Source organism: Pristis pectinata, chromosome 7 (genome assembly GCF_009764475.1).
Source record: "Pristis pectinata isolate sPriPec2 chromosome 7, sPriPec2.1.pri, whole genome shotgun sequence".
In the NCBI taxonomy this organism is placed as follows: Eukaryota; Metazoa; Chordata; class Chondrichthyes; order Rhinopristiformes; family Pristidae; genus Pristis; species Pristis pectinata.
In genome coordinates, this window is record NC_067411.1 from 39069456 (window position 1) to 39082692 (window position 13237).

General features: G+C 42.5%; 1 protein-coding gene across 3 annotated transcripts in view; it reads right to left on the bottom strand.

Annotated features, from left to right (window-relative positions):
* Positions 1-1071: 1071 nt before the first annotated feature.
* Positions 1072-13237, bottom strand: part of unc45b (unc-45 myosin chaperone B) — a 47370-nt gene continuing 35204 nt past the window's right edge. For all 3 annotated transcript variants that reach the window (XM_052019914.1, XM_052019913.1, XM_052019915.1), the window contains 5 exons: positions 12746-12859; positions 8274-8389; positions 5832-5949; positions 3798-3953; positions 1072-1361 (listed from right to left, as the gene is read on the bottom strand). In XM_052019914.1, coding sequence (XP_051875874.1) covers positions 1089-1361; positions 3798-3953; positions 5832-5949; positions 8274-8389; positions 12746-12859 — 777 coding nt within the window. In that variant the 3' untranslated portion in view covers positions 1072-1088. The remainder of the gene's footprint in view (positions 1362-3797; positions 3954-5831; positions 5950-8273; positions 8390-12745; positions 12860-13237) is intronic.

Consider the following 13237-nt stretch of genomic DNA (forward strand, 5'->3'; position numbering starts at 1 on the left):
AAGATTGTGGGCTTGATCCTCTGCAGAAATAATTTCCCAAAAATCTGAGCTGCTATTAGTGCTGAGGGAGAGTGATGCAAAAGTGAAGCATGTCAAGTGGATTGATAGATCAGGTCATGGAGATACAGCATCGAAACAGGTTCTTCATCCTACATGATACCGATTTTTTATTCTCTCCACAATCTCATCAACTCCCACCAGATTCTACCACTCACCTACACACAAAGGACAACTTACAGTGGCCAATTAACCCACCAACAAACAGATCTTCATGATGTGGGAGGAAACATCCAGTGGAAACCCACACCATCATGCACAATCTGCAAACTCAACACAGACAGCACCCGACGTCAGGATTGAACCCAGGTCTCTGGCACTGTGAGACAGCGGGTCTACTCGCTGTGCCACTTTGCCACCCTCAGGGCAGTGAGATCTCAGAGCATTACTTGGAAGTCAAACAGGGAACTCATAATTTATGCATCAATCACACTGCTGAAGTCTTTGACCTGAAACATCTACTGTCTCTCTCTCTCCACAGATGCTGACTGACCTGCTGAGTATTTCCAACAATTTTTGTTTTAATTTCAGAACTGCAATATCTGAATTTCACTTTCTTATCACACCCTGTTTGTGGGATCTGGCTGTGGAAGACATTTGACTGCCACCTTTGAACAGAGACTGCCCTTCAACAATCCTTCATTACCTGTGAAGTACTTTACAATAACGCGAAAGTAGCTGTAAAAATGCAGTTATATTCATCACTTAGTCTTTACCTGCAAGAAAGGAGTTTAGCTTCCAGTACTTGGCACTTAATATATGGCACTGAAAATTAATTTTATTTAACTAAATACAGCTTGTTTAATCAAGTTTTGTTTTCCAGTCAGCAGTTTGTCTCAAGAATGAAGTCAATAAACCGTTTTAAGAATCTCCAGCAACTAATCTATAATGACCAAGTAACAAAATCAAAAGGAAAGTTATGGGTATTTTAAAAAATTAGTCTCTTTGGCCACACAGACTTTAAGTAAACAACCGATTACATCACACTGAGGTTTAATTGAGTGATCTAATTATTCTGCACAAGCTGCTCTTTATTTTCCATGCTGGGATGTTGGTTTGATCAGGGAATAATCCATGGCCTTCACAAGGCATTCCCGAGCCACATTGATAACATTTTGATTCTTGGCGTTATCTTCCATCTTGCCAATCATTGTAAGGATCTCCAGTAATTCGCTCTCAATCAGCTTTTTGGCAATCTCCTTGTCCGCCTCCATCAGGTTGAGAACGATGACCAGACCACGGTGCTGGACCTCCACATTGTCATGGAGACAGAGTCGCTGTAAAATCTCCAGCCATTGGGCCGTCTGTATTCAAAGAGAGGAAACAAAGTCTCAGCAAGTTCCTTTCAAAATCTCACTTTGCTCTTTCATTGGCAAACTTTGTTGAGGTACCATGATACTAGGAACTGTGGAAGAATTCTGGGGAGACAAAATGGAGGCAAGGATTTAAATGGGTGGTGGATGTTACAGTGCTGCTGATTGGTTGAGGAGAAGACTGGGTCATTGATGAGGTAGCTCCTGAATGAAGCTAGGCTAGGATGAGGGGAAGGGCAAGAAATGAGGGGGGAATGAGAAGAGAGCAAAGGGAAGCAGAAGGGTAAAGGGGAGCGAAAGGGAGCAGGTGAAGGAGAGAGATGAGCAGAAGGAAGAGGGAAGTAATAAAAGAGGAGAGGAATGATGGAGGGAGAGGGATGCAGGGAGGTGAGGATATTGAGCATGTCGAGATGGCTGAAGGGTCAAGGATGATGGAACAAGGGAGAGCAGAGGATGTTTGAGGGAGGGAGGGAGGGAGGGAGGGAGGGAGTGTGGAAGGAGGCATGCTTTGGGTCACCCTGTAGTTTTTAAAGAAACTATTTTGTTCCTTTATTATTAAGTTTTGTAGGGGTCCCTCAGTTGTGGATTGAAGGAAGTCGGCACCACTCACATCTTCGGGTTTTCAGGATGTGAGGAGACCACGCACTCTGCCGAGGCCTCTTGTACCGCTGCTCCTTGTTCTTCTTTCTGACCATGTTTTTGGGACGTCCTGACCTTCCTCTATTTGCTTGGCGACCTTTTGCTATTCACTACTACTTAAATCACCCCCCAGATATATTTCTTTATGCAAAATGAGCACTGCAAGTTGTTAATGCCACCTACAAAAGTGGCTGGGCAAGCCATTCACTGTAATATGCTACTTAAGACTTCCAGTCCTTCTGGTTGTAATATTTACTTGTTGTAATATCTGTAATGTAATATACTCACTGCATTGATGACATTATTTATCGATTGGATTGCTAAGCTGTACCTGTTTATCAGCTCAGTTCAATAGTATCTTAGTTACTTTCACATTTGACCATGCCAACCCTGGCAAAGGGATTATGTTCATAGCAGAACAAGAGGGTAGAAGTCATTAAAGCAGACCATCCACTCATTGCTGCTCGTGGGAGCTTGCTCAGCACAAATTGCTTGAGGGAATGCCTTTATTCCAGAGAGCTGCAAGCACTGTTGAAGATTAGAGAGTTGGAAAGATTGAGACTATGGAAGGTTTTGAAACTTGAGGTTTTGCTCATCTGGGAGCCAGCGTGATGAGTGAACAGATTTGGAGTGGGTTGGGAGCAGGCAGCACAGTTTTAGGTGAACTAAAGTTTACAAAGAGTAGAATCAACTGGAAGAGCATTGGAGTAGTTAAGTCCAGAGGTAATGATAGAAAGGATGTGGGTTTCAACAGCAGATGAGCTGAAGTAAGACTGGAATCCAGCAAGAATACAGAAATGGAAAAAGATGGTGTACATGATGACAGGATCATCTGACCCAAAGCTCATCCTCAGGGCCAAATATTACATCAAGATTGGGTCAAAGTGGGTCAGCTTTAGAGTTGCCAGGGAGGAGGATGGAGTCAGTGGCCAGGGAACGGAATTTGTGGTGGAGACTTAATGGATTTGGTTTTCCCAATATTTCTACCCATCCAGTCCTGTGTGTCAGACAAGATGTCCAACAGTTGAGAGACAGTACAGATGGTGGTAAGGTGAAGCTAAGATTCATCATGTTGGCGTTATGTTTCAGGGTGAAGGGACTGGTATATAGATGAGAAACAGAAAGAACAAGGATACTGGCACAGAGAGGGAAGCCAGGCTACCACTGGATAGATGAGAATGGAGGCGTGAGTGGTTCCCACCTAGCTGATCAACGGGGGAGAGGTATTGGAGGAGAATGGTGTGGAGCACTGGAGCAGTCTCAGAGCTGGCAGACAGCTCGGGGAGGACAAAGTGGAACAGATTACTAAGAGCACAATGGTTTGATGTCTTCCACTGGCATAGGTGACAGCACACATCATTGTATGAAGAATGACTGACTGATTACACCTTCCACAATCTTAAGATATCCCGTAGAGTTTCCCAAGTGTGGCACCATTATAATGTAGGAAATGCACCGTCCGATTTATGCAGAGCAAGTTCCCACAAGCAGCAAGAGTGAATGGTCTACCGTAATGATGCTGGTCAAGGGAGAACTGATGAGCCTAAGACACAGAGGGGACCCCCCTTCTGTTTGTACAGCAGCTGTAAGATCTTGTATGTCGATCAGAGACAATAGACTAGTTGTCTTCATGCTACATGTTTCCTTGCATTACAGCAGTGACTTCAGAAGTATCCAATGTCTAAAGAGCAAGCTGGGTAGTGGAAGGTCCTATATAGAGTCTCTTCCTTCTCTAATGCACTGTAAGATTGGGCTGATAGTGCAAGGTTGTGAGAAGTGTCAACTCACGACTGTTGTTAGTTTCTGGCAGAGTTCCTTGTGGCTGGCTGTGAGGGTGGCAAGCGCTCCACTCCCTGCTCGCTGGAGCTTCACCTCGTCTTCACCACACAGCAATATCATTAGCTTCAGTCTGTCATTCCCCTCAGCCATGAAGCGCTCCTGGACCTTCAGAAATAAAACCAAGGTTAACTATAGGAAGGACATGACTGTACTGGAGAGAGTGCAGAGGAGATTCACCAGAACGTTGCCTGGTTTGGAGCATTACAGCTATACAGAGAGATTGGGCTTGCTTTCCCCGGAGGGGAGGAGGCTAAGGGGTGAGCTGATAGAGGTATATTAAACCATGAGTGCTATAGATAGGCTCGATAGTAAGAACCTTTTACCCATGATAGGAGTGTCTGTGATAAGAGGCCATAGGTTGAAGGTGAGAGGTAGGAGGTTTAGAGGAGAACTGAGGGGGAAATTTTTCACATGAGAGTGGTTGGAATCTGGAATGTGCTTGTGGTGGAGGCAGGTACTGTCATAACATTTAAGAAACATCCATGCAAGTATCTGAGTGACAAAATTTCTCCTCATCTCAGTCCTCTAATGGCAGCACATTACCCTGAATCGCTAAGGCATAGAAAGCTATGGACCAAATGCAGGTAAATGGGATTAATATGGATAAGTACAATGGTTGGTATGGACAAGGTGGGCCGAAGGGCCTACCTCTGTGCTGTACACCTCCGTGGCTCTATGACCCTCTATGAATGCAGCTTCCATGAACTACTGATTAATTCTTTTACTCAAGATTCTGGTTGGGATTGACAGGATAGATGTTGAGAGGTTGTTTCTTCAGGCTGAAGAGTCTAGAACTAAGGGTTGCGGAATAAGGATAGAGCTGCCCGTACAGGACTGACAGTTTACTTCCTCAGGAGGCTAAAGAAATTCAGCATGTCCCCATTGACTCTCACCAATTTTTATAGATGCACCATAGAAAGCATCCTATTTGGATGCATCATGGCTTGGTATGGCAACTGCTCTCCCTGAGTCCACAAGAAACTGCAGAGGGTTGTGGACACAGCTCAGCACATCATAAAAACTAGCCTCTCCTCCATGGACTCTCTCTACACTTCTCGCTGCTTTGGTAAAGCAGCCAACATAATCAAAGACCCCTCCCACCCAGGACATTCTCTCTTTTCCCCCCTACCCTGGGGCAGAAAATACAAAATCCTGAAAGCATATATAAGGCTTGAGGACAGATTCTATCCTGCTGTCATAAGACTATTGAACGAACCTCATGTACAATAAGATGGACTCTTGACCTCACGATCTACCTCATCATGGCCTTGCACCTTATTGTCTGCCTGCACTGCACTTTCCCTGTAACTGTAACACTATATTCTGCATTCTGTAATTGCTTTCCCTTGTACTACCTCAACGTACTGATGTGATGAATGATCTGTATGAAGGGCATGCAAAACCAAGGTTTTCACTGTACCTTGGTATATGTGCAATAATAAATCAATTTACAACTTAAGGAGAAATTTCATCTCTCAGTGCACAATTCTGAAGTCTAGAAGGTTGTGGATATTCAGTCACTGAGTAAGTTCAAGGCTGGGATTGATAGAGTTTTAGGCATTAGTGGATTTAAGGGATGCCAAGAATGGACAAGATAGTGGAGCTGAAGACAAGGATCAGCCAAGATCTTATAAATGACAGAGCAGTCTTGATGTCTTGTGTGGTCTATGCTGTGCTCCTATTTCTCATGTTGTACATGACTCACATTATTCAATGAATAACACAACAAAATTGTGGACACTGTAAATCTGGAATAAAAGACAGGAAATGCTGGAAATCCTGGCTGTTGTTAGACCAGAGTGAATTACACTGACCTGTAGCTGAGCAATAAGTGACCCAGTATCTGGAGAATGAAGGCAATTTAAAGTTCATCCCCTCTCACATGCTTCAATATCAAAATCTGTTAACAGGTGGAATAAAAAGTATTCTCACATTTCCCCAGATAATAAAAGATTATATTAAACAATACCAATTCTCACTTACTTCTTTGCTGATGACCATATTGCACATACACTCAGTGGCTGCTTGTCGAATTTGATCATGTTCCTCATACATATAACACTCAATCTCGGGGAGAGCTTTCTCCTTGATTATCTTTTGCCTAAAAGCAGAAAGAATGGAAGATTCGAAATAGCATTGTGTGATCGCAGGATGTACAAAAGTCTTTCACAAACAGTGAATACAATGATGATTGATACACTGGCATGCACTTAGTGCCAGCAAGCAGAAACAATTTCACCCTTCTTAAGTTTGGTTCTCTCTCTATGGCTAGGTACTTTACTGTTTTTTATTTCAGATTTCCAACCAGATTTTCCTTCTCTCAAATCTGTCTGAAATCTGACAAAGGCTGACATATCTTCAATTTGCTTTCAATTGGAATGGAATTTTAATTAATTCAACTAGAAAAACTCAAGAGCATTTAACTCTGTTACTGTTTCTACAGATGCTGCCTGATCTGCTGGGAGATTCCAGCAGTCTCTATTTTTATCTCAGAGTTCCAGCATCTGCTGTTTTTTCTGATTTTCAAAGAATACAAAATTTCTTCATGATACCATTTTTTCTTTTGGTTATCACCACATGATCCAATGAAACCAAGCTGTACATCCCTTGTGATAAGATCAACTGATATCTAAGGAATGCTGTTAACCTGTCAAAACTCTATGAACCATTCATTCATAACTAACTATAGTGAAAATTTCCCTCAAATGTAAATAAATGTCGCTCTTAAAACTGCTTTGTTCTTTCGGATTGAAAACAAATATGTCATTAAGAAAAGACCTCTGTGATTTGTTCCATTAGTGCATTATTAGAATAAAGTCTAATCTAGAATTGAAACTATGCGGAGTACTGGTCTCACTAGTATACAAAAAGATATGGAGGCAATGAGTATGTTGCATTTCCAGTAACTTTGAAGCTGAGTGGCTGTAACTTTCAGCAAGGTCTTCAGGGTCTATATGCTAGAAAGGAGAAGATTGAGGTGTGGATTGAAAGTTTTAACACTATGAAAGTCTTTGATTGAAAGACACTGACATTTCCATTTGGAGCAGAGATCAAGATTAGGGGGCTATCAATGCAAGATAATCACCGATAGTTGGAATAGGGAATTCAAGTGAAACTTTCTTAACCAGAGTATGGTAGGAATATAAAACTCCGTCCCACAGGGAGTGGCTGTGATGAACAGAAGAGATGAATTAAAGGGAAAGCAGGATAAACACATGAGGGAGAAAACAATAGCAGATATGATGATGGGCTGAAATGCAAAGGAATGGGAAAAGACTCATGTAGAGCATAAATGCTGGCCAATGTAGAGGAGGCCACATCGCGAGCATCAAATGCAGTAGATCAGGTTGGAAAAGATGAGATAAGACTTCTTTATTAGTCACACGTACATTGAAATACACAGTGAAATGCATCTTTGCGTAGAATGCTCTGGGGGCAACCTGCAAGTGTCACCACGTTTCTGGCGCCAACGTAGCATGCCCACAACTTCCTAACCTGTACGGCTTTGGAATGTGGGAGGAAACTGGAGCACCTGGAGGAAACCCATGCAGCCACAGGGAGAACATACAAACTCCTTACAGACAGCGGCCGGAATTGAACCCGGGTCGCTAGCGCTTTAATAGAGTTATGCTAACCGCTACACTACCATGCCTGCCCTTTGATGCAGTTGTAGGTGAACCTCTGCCTCACCTGGAAGGGCTATTGAGGTCGCTGGATGATGGTAAGGGAGAAGGTGGAAGAGGTCCCCTCCTATGGTGCAGGGGGCAGTAAGGGGTGGGTGGGGACGGATGAGTGGACCAGGGAGTGACAAAGAGAGTGGTCACTGTAGAAAGCAGAAAGTGGAGGAGAGGGGAAGATGTAACTAGCGGTGGGATTACTTTGGAGTTGGCGGAAACAACGAAGAATGATATGTTGGAGTTGGGAACTGAACAACCTTGCATCAAAAATAAATAGGTGTTTTGGTGATGTAGAGAGATTATGGAGGCTGGGTTTGCTCTCCTTAATGACTGATATGGCTAATAGTCCAAAATTATGAAGGGTTTTGTCAGCGGAAATAAGGAGAAACATTTTCCACTGGCAGAAGAGTCATTAACCAGAGGACAAAGAATTGAGTTACTTAGCAAAAGAAGCAATGGGAGACGAGGTAACTATTTATCAGAGTTGTTTTGATCTTGTCTACATTACCTGAAAGAATAGTGGAAGCAGATTCATAGAAATTTGGATAATTATTTGAAAATTGAAAAAGAATTGCTGGACTTTGGAGTCAGACTAGGGGAAAGTCGGAGTAAGTTGGTGGTATCATTCAAAGAGGCAGTGCAAGTATAAAGTGTTAAGAAAAGGGCACCTTCTATGCTGCACAATTCTAGTACAGCAACACAAACTAGCAGAAGCAGAAACTTGAGTTTGCATAGGTAAGCAACCTGCCTCAGCTTCTCGCTTTTTGCAGAAAGGTTCGTGAGTCCCATCAAAGCCTCATAGTTCTGCAGGCCATCCAGCTCGGTGTTCAAAAGGCTGACCAGTGGCCGCACCACTTCATAGATCTGAAGGGAAAGCAGAAAAGAGATCAGGCTTTCAAAAACAAATCGGCAGCGAAGATGACAAGAATACGTATGGCAAATGACCATTTTTAAATGAACCATTTACATGGACAGCTCTTTCAAAGAGTTAACACAGACATGGGGCCACTGACTTTTGTGCTGTATTGTCTGATACGGAGAGAAACATGTACAACAGAAAACATTCCAAAGACAGCTAAAATAAATGTAATTAGGTTACTTAATATGCCTAAAAATAAATCAACATTTTGAGAAGGCTTTTGGAATAAAATCACTTAATGCAAAAAGTCATACAGATGTACAGCACAGAAACTCTTTTGATTTATCTTAACCCTATGCTCTCTTGGGCAGAAACCAATGCCTACCATGGGAAAAAGATTCTGACTATCTACTCTCTCTATGGAGTCTCTCGGTGAAATGATGCTGTGGTGAAGCCTGGAGAGCAACAGAGAAACTCAACCAGCAACTGGCTGATTTCCATCTTTAACTGTGGTGAGTGGATGTGTGCTGTCCAATTCATACTATAGTTATTGCAAGCATCAATAGCCTCACCATTACCTTTACCATTAAATTGCTTTAGTAATGCAAGGTCCGACCTCTACCCCCCTATTGGTAGTGGTCACGATCCAATGAAGAAAGTTACCCACTATTCTCAATGGGCAAGACTGTGTCTCCTGGTCGGTAACAAGTTACTAGAATGTGCCAGGTGTTGGAAATTTTTACTTTGGCTCAAAGCTGCTCCTTTTCTCTAAATTAAACAGAGAAGGCCATCCAACATTTTGACAGGTAAAAGGCGAATGCAACAAGGTCAGTCAGTCAGTGGCAGTTGTGGGCAGAGTCCAGTGAGTCAATAGCCACCTTTCCACTAGGTCCATTGACCAGACTGAGATTGTAGGACTCACATGGACCGCCAGCCTAGGCTCTCTAATAGCTCCACAGTGACCACTCCAGCCTTGACCCAGTTCTTGACTGACTTGTGGTCTACAGGTTCTCCCAACCATCAGCAGAAATGCTGAACTTCCCTTGACCTTGAGATCTTAATAGAATCAAGGGGCCAAAGAAGGTTTTTGTGTATTTGCATATTTCACATCCAGGACAAATTGTAAGAAGAGAAGTTTCAGTCCCTTCTCACTGTTCTTCAGGTTTGTCAAAATGGCCCAGCTCTGGTGAGCAAATTCGAAAGGGAAAGAAAGAGCAAGTGAAATATAGAGAGACAGACAGATGGGGAGAGAGAAAGAGAAAGGGACAAAGACAGACAAATAGAGAGAACAAGGGACTGCAGATGCTGGAATCTGCAGCAAAGAGCAAACTGCTGGAGGAACTCAGCCGGTCAGGCAGAGGGGCAGTTAGCATTTTGGGTCGAGATCCTGCATCAGGACAGAGAGTGTAGAGGGGAGATAGCCAGTAAAAAGAGGAGAAGGGGAGGGGTGAAGCAGGGGCTGGCAGGAGATAGGTGGAACCAGATGAGGAGGGAGATGATGGGCAAATGGAGCTGGGTTCAGAGGGGGGAGGTGGAAACAAAGGCTGGGAGGTGGTCAGTGGAGACAACAAAGGACTGCAGATTCTGGAATCTGATAAGTAAGGAAGGTGATGTGAAACCAGTTAAAGGAGGGATGGTGGGCAGATGGAACAGGTGGGAGACGGAGAGACAGAGAGATGGATGCACAGGAAGAGAAAGAGAGTCAAATAGACAGACAGAGGCAGAGAGAATGAGAGAGAGGGAGAGCAAGGAACAGAGACAAAGAAAGAAAAAAAGAGAGAAATAAAGAGGTAGAGGAAAAGAGAGAGAGAGAGAGACAGTCAAACAGACAGAGACGGAGAATGAGAGAGAGAGGGAGACAGAGACAGAGAGACAGACAGAGAGCTCTAGTCTTTTTTTATTCTCTCATAAGCTGTGGATGTCACTGCAAGGACAATGTTTATGGTGCTCAGCCACCTTCTTGAACCACTGCAGTTCTTCAGTTGAAGGTACTCCCACAGTGACATTAGGGGAGAAAGTTGCAGGATTTAGACTCAGCAATGATGAAGGAACACCAGTGCATTTCCAGGTCAGATGAGCACATGATTCGAAAGGGAACATGCATACGATAATGTTTCCATACGCCTTCTGCTCATGTTCTTCTAACTGCTAGAGGTTGGAGGTTTGACAAGCACTCCTGAAGAACCTTGGTGAGTTCATTGTGTGGCTGGCACACACCGCAGCCACGGTGCAGCAGGGGAACTAGTTTCATTTGCACTACTGCATGGGACCTTTAACCAGATGCAAACAACTGCGTGAACTGTCCCAGGTTGTTCCTCCCTTAAAGTAAAGATAAGCAATGGAAATGGAAGATGGTCAGTGCTCTGCAATCAATATAAGTGATGTTAGTGCAGACATTAGAGGGTGAATTTAGAAATCAAATTACATGGTAATGTAGTCCACCTCCTGTAAGCATAGCCTAATAACTTGACAGGCTACCTTCCAGAATATTATACACTGAACTCATTCCAATCACCCTGGCTTTTTAATGAGGCTGGAAACTAGGCTTCTCAGAAATCCACAGCTTATTAAACATACTCTGAGGCTTGGAAGTAAATTGCTCTGAATAATGGTAGATAAGTTCCAAGTGATAAAGGTTAAATCATCTGTACTAGGCTTCTGATGAAGGGTCACTGGTGAAATATTAAATGCAGTTTCTCTGGCAGATGCATTCTATCCTGCCATATAAAAAGGATTTTATACTGTCTTTCGTGGCGTCAGGATGTCCCAAAGCACTATACAACAAAGTATGTTGAAGTGTAGTCACTGTTGTAATGTTGGAAAAACAGAAGCCCATTTACATGTGGCAAGATTCTACAAACAGTAATATGATATTAAGTGCAACATTGGCAATATTGGTTGGTAAGCCTTTAAGAATCTTATCATTGAATTCTATCATGCTGCTGAATCATTGTAGAGTGTGCAACTTGCCAGAAGTCTGTCAGTCTGTGGAGGAAGACCAAGAAAGAAGAATGCTGTCACTCACTCTAAGCATTTATTTTAATAAAGTACCCTTGTTGTAATTTGAATTACTGACTAGTCTCCAACATCTGGGAGAGAGTTACCAAGACAACGAGCAGATAATCTGATCATATTTGCAGTACTGATTGAGGAATAAATATTGGACGCTAGGAAGAACCTTTCTGCTTTCATTGAACATTGCACGTGGGATCTTTTACTTTGGAGAGCAGACAGAAGCTCAGTTGGTCATCAAAGAACAGCACCCCTCTCAACTCAGCACCCTGCTGCTGCTGCACTGAGCTGTCAGCCTAGACCTTGTGCTCGAGGTTCTGAAGTGGGTCAGGCCACAGCTTTTTGACTTAGGCAAGGCTGCATCCCACTGATCCACTACTGACACAAACACAGAGTTATCCAAAAACAACATCATTTAGCTGTCTATTTTCTTTTTAGAAATGAATCTCAATTTGAGTGATTTTGGGAAACTTATTCTGACGACAAAGGCAGTAACAAACAAACAATCCTGAATACCATGCAATGATCTAACTTAACAGCACTGTGGGAAAATGAGAAAAAGTTCTGTAAAATTCTCTCAGGGAAACTATTCTGAACTACAGTGTGCTATCAATCAAAAATCATTAGTACATAATTTGGCTTTGTGAATTATTGACTTTATTTCCAACCTGACTGAAAAGAAATAATAACTTGTATAATATGTAGTAAATGTAATAAAACCTCCCAAGACGTCTTAACAATGTTCATATATGTTTAGAAAAGTGCTGAGGCTATTGCAGAGTTCTGTGATTGAAATTCGTAACCACATTAGCTTTCAAGTTATATTGAAAGAAAGATGGACTTGCAGCTATAAAGCACTATTCACAGAACTTTCAGGATGTTCCAAATGCACTTAATAGCCATTGGGTATTTTGGAGACATTGTCCCTCCTGTAGGAACTGGGACAGACAATTTGTCTATAACCTGTTCCCATAGGCAGACTTCTTATAATAACCAAAATCTGTTCTTTGAGGCTTAAATATTGTGCAGGACATTATGAATTACACTGCCACTCTTCTTTGTAATAGGATCATTAGATCTTTTACCTCTAATGAGGCCTCGGTTTAATATTTCATCTGAAAGACGGCATTTCTGACAGTACAGCACTGGTTTATCAACATAGATGTTTGTGACTCAGATGTGACTCATACCCTTGTAACTCGGAAATGCGTGGCACAGCAGATTGGGCCAGAAAGTAACCAAATGGCCATAAAGTGAGTCCCCTTCTCTCTCCATTACCAAATCAACTCACTTATGTCTGACTCTTTTCCATTCAATCACTTTCAGTTGCCTGGTAGATTTTCACTTACCCTTTCACCAGGGAAGGCTATTTCTGGGTCAGAGATGGCAGCGATCTTAGCAAGAGCATGGGATGCCTTGACTTTGCCAACGTCAGTGCCATGGAGGGCGAGTGGTAACAACGACTGAATAAGAAAATGAAGGAATAAGAGGAAGAGGTTGTATCAGAATGATCATCTTAATATTTACATCACAAGTCTCTGTGTAATAGCTTGCTATCTGACCCTAAACCCTCCTCCTTTTTGTTGAAAAATTATACTCAATAACCTCAGTATAACATGACAATTTTCCATTTGATTGTTACCATTAGCATTTACGAGCCTGTACAACAACTTGCAATCCCTTAACATCAAAGACAAGCATTACAGGAACATTTATCAAACGCAACTTAACATGGAGCCACTAATGGGGATATTAGGATGGGAAGCCAAAAGATGAATCAAAAGGGTTCTAAAATTTTAAGTTCTAAAAAAGGGAACAAAAGATAGAAAGGTTCCCTAAAC